The sequence below is a fragment of the Dermacentor silvarum genome, chromosome 3, assembly GCF_013339745.2.
Source record: "Dermacentor silvarum isolate Dsil-2018 chromosome 3, BIME_Dsil_1.4, whole genome shotgun sequence".
In the NCBI taxonomy this organism is placed as follows: Eukaryota; Metazoa; Arthropoda; class Arachnida; order Ixodida; family Ixodidae; genus Dermacentor; species Dermacentor silvarum.
Window position 1 is genome coordinate 227063286 of NC_051156.1, and position 16124 is coordinate 227079409.

Below are 16124 nucleotides of genomic sequence, written 5' to 3' on the forward strand. Positions count from 1 at the left end.
GGCGAAGGGCGCACGCGTAGACCGTGGAATGTGAGGGAGGAGGGCGACAGGTAAGCGGATTTTGCCTCGGCAACTCCGCCGCTTCGGTGGCTCCCCTCGCCCTCCCTCGTAGCTCCCTCCCTTTCGACTGTCACCGTGCGCGCCTGCCGCCGTGCAGGCGCTGCCGCTCCAGCCGGCCCGGCGCCAGCTCCCCGAAGTTTCGTTTTCTGCCGTTATCGGGAAGTGGGCGTTTGCCGGCGTGGACAGCTTCGTTGGCCGGCCTGGGACAGCGCCGCTGCTTCCCTCTGAGCCGTAGCCGCAGCGTGCAAGGCCAACACGTGACTAGAAAGTAGAGGGAGCATAAAGGAGAAAGAAGGGTTCACTGCCATTTTCTACGTGTGGCTGAATTGCTGATGCCCACAAGCCGCAATATTTTCTTACCGTTGTTATTGCTCTTAGCAATAATTGTACAAAAAGAAGAAAATACGCTGATATTATTGGCGCCGTCGGCTGCAGTGCGAGCCTAGCCGAGCCGGTCATCTGCCGTTGGTAGCTGTGCACTGCAGCTGAGCTCGAGAAGTATCGGAGCTCTCGTTCATGTTTAACATTTGACAGTGGATATTGTTTTTCATAAAATGTACAATATATGCATCGCTTTATCTGGCTGAAATTATTTTGCTTTGAACAGAAGCTGCAGCCGATGTTTGCGTCGCCGGTGGCGGAGGCGCGCAGCTTCGCAATCATCTATTGGCCCGTCGATTGTACGGCGAGTGGTACGCTGGCCGAACTGCCATCTACTTACGTGCCCTAACCGGAAGTGGACAGTGTTTGGAGAAGCGCGTTGGTGATGATGTATGTCACATGACATTTGTAGGAGCACTCAGCGAGGAGGAGAGACCAGCCGACGAAGAGAGTAGCGAAGGAAAGCAAAACGAGCGAGGGCCGTGTTTCAATCATCAAACGCGTGTAACTCCGCTATTACGGCACCATTTCGAAAAATTCTGGCGGCTACGTGTTCGTTGTAGACTCGTGCACAACTGCAACACCACAACTAAATTTAAAGTCGGTTTGAGTAGGCAGGCTGTCAAGTGACACATGGTAGTGGAGACCCATGTGCAAACGGTCCAAATGTTTATCTATGGAGCTGTACCTTCACTTTGGGCCCCAAGAATTCAATAGGTATTAAGCAGTGTTCATATTCTGACGACATATCTTGAAAAATTGTCCAACTCAAAAGTCTCTTTTGTGCAGCATATAAGGTTGAGTGTGGATCATGTGGCAGTCCCTGTGGTGACATAGGACAAGATGCTGGGGAAAAGATGTACAGTCCAGAGCAAAAGTCTGTGGACCAGGGCACGAGCACAAAGTATAAATTTGTTGTAATACAGAAATGCATACCTGCCAAGTCTCCCGGATTAACCGGGAGACTCACAGATTTGGACCATTTCTTCGGGTTGTACGGTTGACAGGAAAATCTCTCGGAAATTGCTGTTGTGTCCCGTTCCCGCGTGCAGCGCTTTGTCAGGCTACATTGGCGAAAAAATCCAACCCAATCTAATCCATTTAGAAGTTCATCGTGCAAAACATTGTTAAGAAAGTAGTCGGGAAACCCTATACAGTGGAATCTCGATGATACGATCACGGCTAATACGAATTTCCGGATGATACGAATTTTTCTGAGGTCCCGGCCGAGCCCCATTACTTTGCAACGTGCTAGAGAACGGTTGTTACGAATTGATTTTCGACCTGCATCGGTTGATACGAATAAACGCCGCTCCACCAACGGCCGCGAAAGAGAACAGAGCGCAGTCACGCGCGTTTTCCCTTTCTCTTTTGGTGCGGAGGCACGGACGCTGCGCCGGACAGCGCGGAAGCCGCGACTGGGCGCGAGGAGTTTGAAGCGGTGGCGCTTTTGTTGCTTTTGTTCTTTTCTTTTTGTCTCTTTGCTCGCTGCGGCGGCCGCGCTTCCCTACGCGCGGCCGCCGCAGCAAGCGAAGGTTCGTGCGGTCTATCGCTTCAAAGGAAACTGAGCGGCGTAAGCACAGCGCATACAAAGGTCAGAGCCATCTGGAGATCGCTTTCAATATACGGTGCGCGTGACAACACCGACAGCTGGCACAGGCGCCGCCCCCCCCCTCTCCCTCTCTCCTGCGCTACCTTCCCGCTTTGCTCCTTTCGCGTGGGGAGATTGCGTCGCCAGTTACCCTTGCACTCGGTTGCAAGATAGTAGTAGTGATTTTATTGAAGAAGAAAATGACGCTTATTTCTGCTGCCCAATAGGGAGCACGGCGCAGCGTCAAGGTTGCAAGATACACATTTGGCGCCGCAGCACAGCGTCGCCCTCCCTCCCTCCCACCCATACCCCCACGGCCTTTCACGCAACGGAAGTCGCGTTTGCTCTCCGCTGTGCGTTCGCTGTCCGTGAAGGCGCGCGTCCCCCGCGCGCTTTCACTCGCACATACGGCGCGTGGTGAAAACTTAATCAACCTTGGACTCGTGCTTCACGTCTCATGCTCCTCCTCCGCATCGCCCTCGTTGATCTCTCCCATCGGTGGGCGCACCTCGTGCTCGCTACCGCCCTTGTCGGTAAGATTTTCCCGTGGAAGCAGCAATTTCGTCTCACGCGGCTGCACTGTAAGCGGTATACGTATACATGGAGTTCTATGGGAGGGTAAACGGGAGTCGGAAAAGGCCGCGTTGTAGCCAGTTCTGCACTATAAACGGTTACGTTATAAGTGGTCTATACTGTAAATGCTTTTTACGTACGTGTGCCTGAGTGAGTTCACGTCTCGACTCTTTAATTTAGCTAGTTTTAATTGTGTTCCGATGATACGAATTTCGGCTAATACGATTTTTTTTTCATGACCCCGTGAGATTCGTATCATCGAGATTCCACTTATACCAGGATTTCTTCTGTGCTTGTGTGAGCAATGGGATGTACTCAAACTGCAATGGATTTTAATCTGTTTTTTTTATGGGAAGGGCACGAGCATTTCAAACATGCAGTCAACATGCATAATCCATGCAAGCCTCTCTAGCTTCCATTAACATTTCCCTTGCTCCATAACTCCAGAAATTATGCAGATCAAACGCACATCGTGGAATCTATGTGACCCCGTGAGATTCGTATCATCGAGATTCCACTGTACATGCGCTATATCGCCACATGTGCCATAGTGGCCCTAGTCCCATTAAGCTAGCCAGTGAATGCCACCTTCCACAACTAGCAGCACTAGACTCTCTATCGTTCTCCTCGGCATCAGCCGCTCTGGCATTGCGTAGGCCTACAGTCAGTCATGGCTTTAAAAGCGAGGAGCACTAGCACAAAAAGTATCAAGTATTTTTAATGCAGTGCTCAGGCCGAAGTGACGCTTGGTATTTTGTTGATAATTCAGAGTGCGAGCGGCAATTTAACATCGTGAAAAATGCGAGCTCGGACACAGTGCCGCTCGTCCATGTGTCCCTCGTTCAAGACGCTGGGAAACGTGAACCTCGCAAAAGGTGAAAGAAATGGAATTTCTTACAATCAAACATTATCTGAAGAATTTTTGAACAGCCGCCATGGTTGCTTAGTGGCTTTGGCATTGTGCTGCTAAACAGAAACTTGCGGGATCAAATCTAGGCCGCAGCGGCCGCATTTCGTTTGCGGCGAAATGCAAGAACGCCCGTGTGCCGTCCATTGGGTGCACGTTAAAGAACCCTAGGTGGTCCAAATTAATCCGGAGTCCCCCACTACGGCGTGCCTCATAATCAGATGGTGATTGTGGAATGTAAGACCCGAGAATTTAATTAAAATTTTTAAACATTTTTTAAGGCAGAAGTAGCAACAATGAAATGCTTGCAAAAGTGAGACCTTGATTTTCATGTGCTCATTTGTATATCTGTAAATAAAATTGTAATGAAGTTCTCTTGGCAGTACTTGCAAATATCGACGTAAGGGGAGGGGGGGGGGGGAGTTGCGTAACTAACTGAGCCCCCCCACCGGTAGGAAGATCTCCCGGATTTAGTTTCTCCGAACTTGGCAGGTATGAAAATGCAATTTCATATGGTCTCACTGCATTCTCTTGGTCGAAGAAGCGCACATAAACACAATTGACTTCAACCTGCATGTCTATAGCTGCAAAGAAAAAAAACATTTGCGGCATTTGTGGTCCACAGTCTTTTTCTCATGGCTGTACACATAGCAGCCAGCATGTGTGCTCATCCAACATATGCTTTTGTGGAAACTAACAAGTAACCTTCTTTTAATTTCAGGGAGAGATTTCGCACCTGACGAGACCTTGGATGTTCCTGAACAAGTGGAACTCTTGATAAAGCAGGCAACTTCACATGAAAATCTGTGCCAGTGCTATATTGGATGGTCAGTGTATCATTGTGTTAGCACAATATTTCATGAACATCTTTGACACTCTCTTGAAGCAGGCAGCACTGTAGTGTCTTGTGACTTATAAGCTTTGTTCTTTTGACCAACAGCATTGTAGGTTTGAGTTCACACTGCAACCAAAACTGTTGCAACATCTCCTTACATAGAGTAAGACTGGCATCTTAAAGGGACACTAAAGGCAAATACTAAGTCAAGCTAAAGTGATGCATTAGTGCACGAGTATCTCTAAAGCATCAATATTATCGCGAGCAGAGCCTTAGTAATAGAGAAATTAAGGTAAATGCAGGACATGATTAGCGACTCCCCCGGGACATTCAAGTACTCGCCCGATGACGAAGGCACTCCTCATTTAAATTCTGTCACTAGTACTGAACCACTCGTTATAAAAACATCATTGTACTGTATTATAAGAAGAAAGAAAATACTACTTCACCAGTTCTATTACACTTTTACTAAAAAGAACTAACTGACATTACACCGTTGACAACAACGCGGGCGGTCAAAAGGTTTCGTGTTCGCTCGACTCTGCACAGCCCGCACTTTCGCGTTTCAGTTTTTCTGTTAACATGTAGTGTTGCGCTTGTTTTTCTGGCTCGCGAACCTCGCACTAACTGCAAGTAGCAGAGAATTTCACTTCCATGCGACGTCGTGGAATGCCCGAACGGTCTACACCACTTTACCAAAATCAGCTGCAGCGGCGCACCGTACCGCCATCTGTCGGGCGCCGTTACACTCACCAACGGCAGAAAATGGTGTATGCAACGTCACCACTCCTCAGTTGGTGTGGCGGGTGATTCGAATTGCAATAAATGTATTTGGACCCTTCAGATCCAATTTTTTCGTAAACTAAGTATTTTCTTTGCACGAGACAAGCGTTTTGAGGTTTCTGGAAAGGTATTTAAACAGTCCACTTCGACTTAGTATTTGTCTTTAGTGTCCCTTTAAACTTCAAAATGAGCAGTTTCTGCAACATTTACATACTGTTCACCTGTTACAACTGCACTTTGGGCACAGTATAATTTGATGAAGTCTGACAGTTGTGCCATTGCTTCTGTGCTTTTTGACAAGGATGGAAGTACAGTTTTACATGACTGAAAGAGCACAGTGTGTACAGTTGATCCTGAATATATGGAACTCGAAGGGGATTGCAAGATAGCTTGAAATATAAAAAATGCCTATCTGAAGCTTATATGAAACTTCCTCACATTTCGGACAGTTTCCTGAGATTGTGAAAAGTGGGAATTTGCCGAATCGCTTCTCCAAGGTTATGTGAAATGCACAAAAATTTCACTTTTTTTTGCACACGAATGTCACAAGCCACTCGCACTGCGGAGTGGTCTTCGATATCTACGCTAACCTTAAGCCTCTGTTGCTCGGATCGGAGACCGCAGTGAGCCTCGCGTGCATTAAAGTGCTTGTTGCCCATTTTTATTCAGGATATGGTAACAATGGACGCACCGCTGAAGCAAATCAGGCTTTGTGGATATATGCCATGCCACCATCAGTGCACTTGTGATGGGTATCGCGCCGAACCTGGCAATGAAACGGAGCAGACGGCACCTATTCTTTACTGTTGGCGCCAGCAACGCGAGTCACGTGATGTGCAGTCCTTTCGTCTGTCACAAAAATTGGCCTCATAATAACCCACCTGCTGTAAAGTTGAGATAGCCCTTCTGCATTTTGGAGTAAAACTGGAAAGCAAAACTTTCTATGCAATAAATAAAAGATGCTGCAAAACACAGGTCCACTATTAAACTGAGAACCTCACTGGTATTCTTTTATAACAGAGCGCCACTAATTCATTAGTTTTGGAAAAAAAAAAAAAGAACACTTGATTCTATAAGACAAAAATTCTATTGATAAAAGAAATATTTTCCGGACCTTCATATATAAGAACTGAGCGGTAATCAATGCGGGCATGCTAATTTGATGTTCCCTTTAATAAGAGTAGACCGAACTGTATGTCTTGATTTCTATGTACCTATGTTACTGATAGCTTGCTAGATTCTTGTTATGCAATGCTAGGAGACTCTCGAGCATGTGCAGCACTGTACTTTCTTGCCCAATATTTGTAAGCATTATATTTTGTGAAATACTTTCTGATAATCGATTCGATATTCAGCTTTATTGTTTATTTGATTCGATATTCGATTTGAAATCTACTGTTCAATATCCGCACACTCCTTCAGAAAAACAATTCTATGGGTTTTCGTTATGCTATGGCTTTTTCGTTAAATGTTAGTCTCTTACCTGTAGTGCTGTATTGCACACCTCTACGCAGGCTCAAGCTCACGTCACACACAGTTCAAGTTACCTGAATCGCATTGTACGAGGCTCCATACAGTTTTGTACCAAACTGGTTATTGTACCATATGAGTGATGTGGAGGTTGTTTCTGCAGTCGTGAATGTTTACTGCAACCGATTCTGCATGAAACAGCATCTGCTGAATCAGACACAAACGGTGCAAAAAAAAAGGGAAATGGTTTATGCTGATGGCTTTTGGATGGAGCCATCATCAAAGGTGCACTCTTTTTTATTCTGCACCATCAGAAGATAGCACTGCTCTTATAAAAGTGCAAAATTTCCTGGTTGGCAACAGTAATGTTAGCATAGACATATTGATAGCCCATGAGAAAGATAAAATTTGTAGGTCTTGTGAATATATTCGTGACTGAATTGCACTGGATTGTTGAGGTAAGCACAAGGATTGCTTTCTTTAACCTGCAGTGAAATCATGTCTCAATGTGCAACATCTCTGCAGCACAAGCTCTTTGTATTAATGTTGCAAAAAAAAACTGACGCTGGCAATTATTTTTGTCCAGTTTCTACAGAGAGGTTACTGATTTACCTTGAACATGGCCAGTTTTAGTGTTGTTGGTAACAAAAAAGCACAACATAACTAATGATCTAGTCAGCAGAAGTTCGGACATAAGTAGTGTGCTAATTTTCATATTTATATCCTTGTGGTGTGGAAAAAGAAAAGAATCCAGTGCTCTGAAATTTGGTTTTAAGATTGTTGTCATTCTGTCATTTCAGGTGCCCGTTTTGGTGAAACCAAAAGAACGGCAAAAAGAAGATGCATGCACAAACACCTTGGAAGATCATGTTAGGTGATGCTTGAAGCGGAGCCATTTGTTGTTGGATAGACTGTATATCTTTGTGCAGCATCATGTAAATTGTTATCGTTTTTTTTTTCCTTTCTTTCTTTCTGGACTCTTAGGCATCAAAGTTGCATATAAAGTGTACATTGTTATCAACAATTGCGCAAGCGCACATTTCCTCGTTATGTTTGATACCAAGTCCTAGTATACTAACAGCGAGGTCTAGTCAACGGCCTTGCTTTTCTCAGGAGCAAGGTTCCTAACACACACTGCATTATACCCAGTCAAGGTTTCTTTCTCTTATATTTAGGCCAAGCAAGTACTTGGTGTAATTATGGGCATTATTTGTAATTGCATGTGTACAGACATACAAAATTGGAAAATGGTGCTTTAAAATAGCCATTTAATTTGCTGTTAAATTACAACACGAATAGCAAGAGTTCTTACCTGGCATTCAACATATGAGACATTATTTGATACTTTTCAGATACAGTATAACATCGTTGTTACTTTTTTGGGGGACCATTGGGAAAAAAAAAATGTATGATCCAGAAGCACATATCAGATAATGATTGCGGCGACACAAAAAGTTACACTCACGCTAAAACCTTGTTTAAAGGTGAATAGAAAGGCATCATAACCTGCTCACTAAAGTTGCCTGGTGATTATATTGAAAATTAACCCTTCAAGGACGAGACATAGAATCATCCGAAGGAAATGTTTATTTTTCATCAAATTGTGCAGTAGTATATGCACCATGAATAAGGATATCAAATGAAAAGATATCTTGCGGAAACTTCCTGAGCAATAAGAGGGCCACGGCAGTACAATGGAAGCAAGCTTCACCTCACTCCACCTATGGCTTCGTGTATATTTTCTACAGACAGTTCTCTTCGGATGTAAAACAAGTGTACATTGCATTTACTGTACATTACATGTGTGATACCACTGTGGCTAAGAATCCCGCATTAGTCTTTCTTCTCTGCTTTCAAAAGCAAGCAAGTCTTGTGCCAAACTACTTCTCCCTCATCCTCTGTTCCTACTCTAATCCGAAAAATGATGCTGGCTGCCTGTCATTCAGTGTTGGCCAAAGGCATTTAGCCAGATACTCCTTACTCAAAACCGAAACACTCGTTCATAAAAGTGGTCAACACTTTTTTGGAGCAGTCATACCTGTGAATCGGACTACATGAAGCTCATAATTTCCATATGGCGCTTAGGTCAAATCATCGATAACATCCTTTTTTTCAAGCACTTACAGTCCGTTTTCATTTGTCATGCAGCCTTGTACAGTAGACTTCTGCTTTTCATTCGACTCCAATTAATTTGATCGCGACCGAAGGTCCCGGCCGGCGCCCGTGAATTTCTATGGGCCCAAACGTTCGTTATTTCGATCCTAAGGTTGGCCGTCGCCAGATAATTAGAACTTGACTAGTCAGCATACATGCGCCTGACCCCTATGGTGACCCCTAAGCGACCCCTTTACTGGCAGTGTCTGTCTCGGCAGACCTTGGGGGACAATGAATGCATTGAACACACATCATTCACCCATCGAAAACGCCAATTTTTGACCTGCCCTAGGAACATTTTCAAGCAATAACGGTAGTTCACGATGTCTGATTATGCTATTTATCCGATTCTAAAGTGTGTTTCTTTTTTTCCGAAAAAAATTAAGCCGAAAACAGCATTTCGATTTTGCTTTGCCGCATAAGACAGTTGTATTGCGGCGAAGCTGACTTTAGGAAACTGGCTGCCACTGTGGAAGACATACCTTTGCCCGTTTTTCTTCCTAAACAATGGGGTGCCCGTTATATTTCTACTTAGTTAAGAAGTTTTAATGTTATCTTTATGTTAGTTTTCTACTTTGGTCACACAGCGCCGCGTGTTTGATTGGGGCATGTTAGGATCGGGCCAATACTGCCAAATGAATCGGAGGGGTGTTTTGACGTTTTTTCTATATTGTGTTTAATTCGACCCGCCGGATAATCGATCGATTTTGTCGGTCCCATCTGGGTGGAATTGACGTTAGTTGATTGTATATGAAAGCAAGTGCACAAGTGCATTCCATTGTGGAGTTACCCTATTGCAAGTTTGAAATTTTCACACTACTCTGTGATACATGCACCAAAAAAGGAATTTAACATATTCAGGCTTGCAATATGAGAAATACGGTCTTGCATGAAGCAGTGTCGTCCAAGTTACCAGCCTGTCTGCTTTAATAATATTCAATGCTACATAAAATGATCAACAGGAGTAAAACTAATCTTTTCCTCCTGTGCAATGAGGAATACTTTCTTTAAAGAACCGGACTTTAAAATATGCACATGTTCTTGTCAGGAAATACAGTGAAGGCAGTTAACTTTTTATTTCATAACAGTTTACACCTGAGCAGCAATGTCAGATGTACATGATTATTTGAAATCCATCGAAGGTGCACTGCCGATCGTCATGCCATTGGAATGATGTCACTTTGGAGGCAAGTCCGAAGCTCCGAATGACAGGGGTAGCAGTTCATCGGCTCTTTTTGCCAAAACCCTCCCATCAGCAGCAGCAGAGTGCACGACAATGTTTTTGCCGAACTGTCACGGGGAGCAGAAACGAAAAATTAGCAGCATGCACAAGTGAAAACTATGCACAAAAAAGAAGAAATTTCACCACTTGGCCAGCCCAAATGTGACATTTTTTTATTTGATTTGATTTATTTATTTCACTTTGCTAGTGCATGAGCTTGGTAAACTGAGGGAGAGGAGGCTAAAGGCATTGCATATAAACACCTGGCACAGGCCCACCCTCCCATCATAAACAACCACTGGCGACTAATTATCCACTTTAAAACAAAAGAAACAGCAGCAGCAGGTCACTGAACAAAAAGCGTAGGCAGCAAAAGTACAACAGTGCGATCAATGTAAAAAATAATGACAATAACACAACATTTATCATTAACTGAACAGTTTATGGACACTTATAGCAAACATTTGGCATATTCTGCAATGGTGATTCTCATACTTCCTGGCATAAATTTAATGTGCGATGCATTAGATATGTTAGCTTTTAGGGGTGTGCAAATATCGAATCAAATAGCAAACGTTCGAATAATTCAATTCGCGAATCAAATATCTACTATTCGAGTTTGGAATATTCAATATATTCGGTGTAGAAACCTGCGCAGTACCATAGGTGGCGTGCGCCGCAGAGCGACTCGTGCTCGATGCCGCCCAAGCGAGCGTTTTCCTCCGTTTTCAGCGCAAAAGGAGCGCCGAGGGCGCCGCGGACAGGTCACCCCGGCTGACTCGGTAGCGGACTTTTGTCACTGTGGGCGCTCCACGACGTCAGTCCGAAGCGGGGATCACACACAGCAACCACACACCGCAATTTGCATAACGGCATCGCGTCGGCCGGGGCCGCCTCTGTTGGTGCAAGGTTCGTCTGGGTCGACAGGACTGATCGAAATGATAACGCGATGCGGACAGCGGGAACGGCAACAAAAGCAGCACGCACATTTCGTAAAGTTTGAAAATCGGGCCAATTAGCTGCCGATAATCACGCAGATCGTGTTGGATACGCGGCGACTATCTTCACGTCGCCTCAACAGCCATCAATATAACCCGCACGCGTGACCTCGGGACAGATCATATGACGAGCCAGTATTTCCTGTATGAAAAGTAAGCATGAGCAGATGGCACGTCGAGCAGTGTAAAGCATCAGTACTGGCAGCCACCCGTATAGACATACTAACGGCAAGCATTCCGCAGCGGCTTGCGGCCCGTTATCACATCGGCCTGCGGCGAATTTTCGTCACGGGCATACTGCCTAGGCCTAATCGGTGCTTCTGCATCGGGCGTCGTCCACTGAAGTCACGGTTTGGTGCCTAATCGACGCAGATCTATTCGAAGCAGCCTGTGTGACACTAGGAAAGCCGACAAGCCGCCTTGTAAGCGAAAGCGAGTCCACGGGATGGCAATTCACGGCCGCCATCTTTGCCACACTCGAAATGGCGGTCTTTACGGCGTGTGAAAGCTCGTGTCCATTTGGTTATTTTCGCCTTGGTAGACATCGTTTCGTGCTCTTGTGAGGCAGCAGAGCACCGATATTTGTCTGGAGAAGATATCCGTGCTCGCCCCGTGCTTCGACGCGTACGGTCTGACCCGCACCATCTGCGCATGTGTCAGCGCGTGGGCACGAGCTTTCGAGCACCGACAAGCGTACGGGTGTAGTTAGGCCTTTAGGCGCCCGTGCCTGCGTTGAGCGTCGGCCTCGGCATAACCAGCAGAACAAACGAGCGGAGCGCAGAGGAGGTTGAAAAACTAAAGGAAAGACGGCGATAGCGAAGACAGCACGATGAGGAAGGCGGAGGGTACAGCGGAAGCACGAGGAGGAGAGTATGGCTAAAGGGTGAGGAGGAAAGCGGAGTGCTGCACGAGACGTGCTCCACGGTAGTGACCCGCTATGAGGTGGCGCCTTAGTAGCGTGCGCCATCACCTGGTCGTCGATACTAAGGCATGCGGCGAGCACATCCACCAATACCATATATGGAAACAAAGAGCTGGCATGGGCTTTGGACCCACGGTGCATGCGCTAATTCTCCTGCACCGCTGCCACTCGAGAATGCGCTCTGCGCCAGCCACATGTTCAAGCTTTCTTTCTGAACAATGGGCGACACAACTGGTGGGAGTGCTTCGTCTGCCACTGATACTAAACGAGCTGCCCGTACGGAAGCTCAGCGCTGCCGCTGAGAGGACCCCGTCGTTCAGATTGAAATTCTTTGCCTCAATATATCACGAATTCAAAACACTTAAACAGCTACGCTCAAATTTCACATTAGGGAGTATCGTAATCGTCAGTGAATTTCGTTTCTCTTTTTTTGTAGCTTCGAGCAACCTGTCACATGACTCAGTTTAAGTTTACAGGGCGAGAGCGAAAGTTTCATGACCTGGTTGCATGCCTTGGCGCGGACGGCGAATAAACAAGAGGGAGAGGGGGGGGGGGGACTTGCCCAGACCTTACAGATTTTACAATCTTTGAGAGGTTGCAAATCACGCTGAACCTGACAAGGAAACAGCGCATACGGCGCCTGCTGCTACAGTCATGTGATGCGCAGTTCTTTAGTCTGTTGCGCAGATTGGCCTAACCCACCTGCTGTAAAGTTGGGATAGCCCTTTAGCATTGTGGAAGGAGAAAAGACTGGAAAGCAAAACTTTCTATATAATAAATAAAAGATTGCCGCAAAACACAGGTCCACTATGAAACTGAGGGCCTCATTGGTATTCAGTACAACAGAACTTCACTAATTCATTAGTTTCAGTGGAAATTAAGCACTTGAGTCTATCCACCAGAAATCCTATCAATAAATAAAAAAAAATTTTCAAGCCTCCATATAACTGAGCCGTAATCAGTGCTAGCATACTAATTTGGTGTTGCCTTTAATAAGAGTAGACAGTACTGTATATCTTGATTTCTATGTACCTGTGTTACTGATAACTTGCCACATTCTTGCTATGCAACGCTAGGAGACTCCCAAGCATGTGCAGCAACATATTTTCTTGCCCCAAATTAGTAAGCATTAAATTCTCTTCATAATTTGAAAGCAGATTTTCGCTTACTTCAGCCTGTTTATTAAACTGCGTCAGTAAATATACATAGTAACAGTAGGAGGAAGTGCACTGATTCAAACACCTTTCTTGATTGATGTCCGCTATTTGTCAGTAGCAGCCACATATGGAAATCTGCTATATTACAAAATAAAGCGTCAAGAAAAGAGTGACAAGCAGGCTTCTGTTGAAAAGAGAGCACTTGAAAAAAATGCAACTTTGCACTCTGCTTGCGAGCCCCATGCGCCGCACACAACTGCAAAATTTGGCTGAGATGTTCACAGCAGCGTATGCTATCCATGTTTTTTTTGTTTTTTTTTTCACCAAGTCTGAGGGCCGGGTTAGGGCCCCTTTAAGGAAGTTTCAAAGGAGCACAAGTCCCTGATGACTTATCGGTGGGTCATGGTGCACCAAAGAATTTGAGAAGTGGCCCACCAGTGGGTCATCAGACACAGGAATCAAGGCTTCAAAAAGTGCTTTCGCAGTGAACATGTTAAATTAAATACATTTGAACCAACATAATGATCCGTTGGTTATAACGACCCTATTTCAGTGCATTTACGATTTTCTGACCCTGCCCATAAACTGCTTGTAGATATAATGAACCTTTCTTAAATTGTCATGTTGTTACAAAGAACGCTTCAGACCCGGTCACAGTAAAAAGAGGGCACACACGAAGTACCAAAGCACGTAAGCACGACCAAACTGGGTACACAGCAGCGCACACCCCGCTCCAATGCAACCACTGCCTTTGAGGTGAGCGAGCAACCGCCACGCGTGGATTTTGTAAGCCATGAAGAAGGTGACTGTCTGGGACTGGCTTTCAAGCGGAGGAGCAGTACAGCATAAACAGCATGGCGCGGGGCATATTGTGGTAGCATCAGCGCGCGTGCCGGTGCGATATCGGATGCCACGATCACGGCACTCTCGTTAATGCAATGCGGCACCACGTGCATTACACCTATTTCAACGATTTGGAACAAATTTCACCATGTGAACAACGGCCGCTCAAGCGTTGCTATTGTTACTGTCGATATGCAAGCGTCCAGAGTCGATGAAAGCGCCGCTTCGCGTAATCGTAGTGTTGGCGATTACTACGCCCTTATCAGAAGATCACGGTTCGTATACGCTTCGTTTACGCGTTGCCGATTGCTGATAATGGTTCGCGATGATGTTCTACCTTTCGAACATCGCACTTTTTTCGCCAGCAGCGACATAGCTAATGCAACTTTACGCCTCTTGTGTGGCTGACGCACAGTCATAACGCCGAGACCTTCGCAGAATAGCACATTGCCGCAGTAGTTGCCGAAGTTCACGCTTGCAGCCAACTAAAACGCTTTGCTCTCATGTGTACAATACAGTCATGTCCCAGTGCTAATAAATATATATCTCAAGCTCTTGAATAAAAAATGGCCGCTGTGCTGGCAGTTCCAAAATAGCAGGTGATCGGAATGGGGCGCTGTTTCGAAAGAGCTATACGACGACGCATTTCGTTCTTTAGATGAACGTTTCTAGCGGAAGTTTGCAGCTAGGTGCGAGAACGCACCGGGAGCATAAATTTTGGTTTTCGGACCAAAGTGCTGCTGAATCCTAACTGCCAACGCAAGTGTCAATGTGACAATAATTTTTTCGCGTTTTTAAGCCCGGGTCTATATATAACAGACTTGAGACATCATTAACTAGCACGAGAAACACATATGATGACAGCGAGAAGGACACGGAACAGAACACTGTCGCTGTCATCCGATGTCTTTTTCATGCTAGTTAATGATGTCTCAAGTCTGTAATAAGCACCAACTAGCCAAACTGTCTTCTCTGATTCTCCATATATAAGCAACTACTGATATAATGACAACTTATCGCAGAACTATGGAGTTCATTATAAACAGGTTCGACTGTAGTAGGAAGTTTTTCGCAAAGCAGCACATTTATTTTATACAATAAATAGTTGCAACTTGTTTTAAAATGTTGGTGTCTACGGTCTAAGCGCTCCGACTATATTTAATGCTACCATTTCAGACCTCCACCTGTGGAACCTCGTTGATACGATTCTGTGTAAGAAGTTTTTCAGAATGTTACATCTTTTTTTCTTTTCCCGATAATACATTGGATGATATGATTTTCGGACGATACGCTTTATTTTCCGGTTCCCGTGAAGATCGTATCAACGAGATTCCACTGTATATGTGTGTGCATGTGTGTCACTTTCAATCATTATATTCTCATTGCTCTTTCATGCATGCAGTAGGAGAACGTGAGGAATATTGACAGTTGTGCCCCACTTTTCTGCAAAAAGAAGTCTGCAAAAAGGCTTCTTCCACCTTCCACCTGGGTGAGATTGCAGGGAATGGAGCAGGCACACTGGAGAATTGGAGTGCGTGTGTTCCAAGGGAGTTAAGGTTTTCAGTCAAATTGGTGATTTGGGTGAGTTGGTTGTGCGTTTCGAAATGGTTTTTGCACTAGAAGACGCAGACAAAGAAAGGGGGTACAGGACACACGAAGCGCTTCGTGTGTCCTGTACCCCCTTTCTTTGTCTGCGTCTTCTAGCGCAAAAACCATTTCACTATGCATAAGGTTTTCAGGCTTTTAAGCTCCAGTGGGTGCCGGAGGCAGGGAAAATAGGCAGGGTGTCAGGTGAAGAACGAGAGTGAATGATGTCATTGGCTAAGTAATTATTCGCTGCAAGATCGAACTATAGGTGGCAGCACCGTCGCCGCGTTAGTTTGGATAGGCGGTTGACGGCGCACATTAAAATTTTCGCATCGGCGTTCCGCTGTGAACAATTGGGCCCAATTTTCTGGTAACGAAGTGCGCTGGCTGTAGTGCGCTGATCTTATATTGCACTCCAATGCCACATTTTCGCACAAAACGTGCACATTTTCATTCACTAAAGATTGTGTACTGTCATTCAATGGGGGACTGGCACTCACCCACACATTCTGTTCTGGCATTTTCTCAGGGCTTTTCTGTGTATGTTTCACTTTCATTCCGCCTGCTCTGTTAATATTGTTGCGCCAGTTATTAATACCGCATTCTCTGCAAATCTTGCACTGGTTTAAAAAAGTTTGTAT

The 16124-nt window shown here is 45.3% G+C and overlaps 3 protein-coding genes across 4 annotated transcripts in view; 1 reads left to right on the top strand and 2 right to left on the bottom strand.

Annotated features, from left to right (window-relative positions):
- The window catches only part of LOC119446821 (serine/threonine-protein kinase mTOR), a 246829-nt gene extending 239205 nt beyond the window's left edge, over window positions 1–7624 (top strand). Inside the window, exons 54-55 of the mRNA XM_049664437.1 lie at window positions 4234–4339; window positions 7401–7624. Coding sequence (XP_049520394.1) covers window positions 4234–4339; window positions 7401–7416 — 122 coding nt within the window. The 3' untranslated portion in view covers window positions 7417–7624. The remainder of the gene's footprint in view (window positions 1–4233; window positions 4340–7400) is intronic.
- Window positions 1–16124, bottom strand: part of LOC119446831 (septin-1) — a 610438-nt gene that overhangs the window by 407711 nt on the left and 186603 nt on the right. The gene's annotated exons all lie outside the window — the stretch shown is intronic.
- The window catches only part of LOC119446823 (cytidine deaminase-like), a 37802-nt gene continuing 31484 nt past the window's right edge, over window positions 9807–16124 (bottom strand). For both annotated transcript variants that reach the window (XM_037711384.2, XM_037711385.2), the window contains exon 5: window positions 9807–10044. In XM_037711384.2, the coding sequence (XP_037567312.1) occupies window positions 9931–10044 (114 nt within the window). In that variant the 3' untranslated portion in view covers window positions 9807–9930. The remainder of the gene's footprint in view (window positions 10045–16124) is intronic.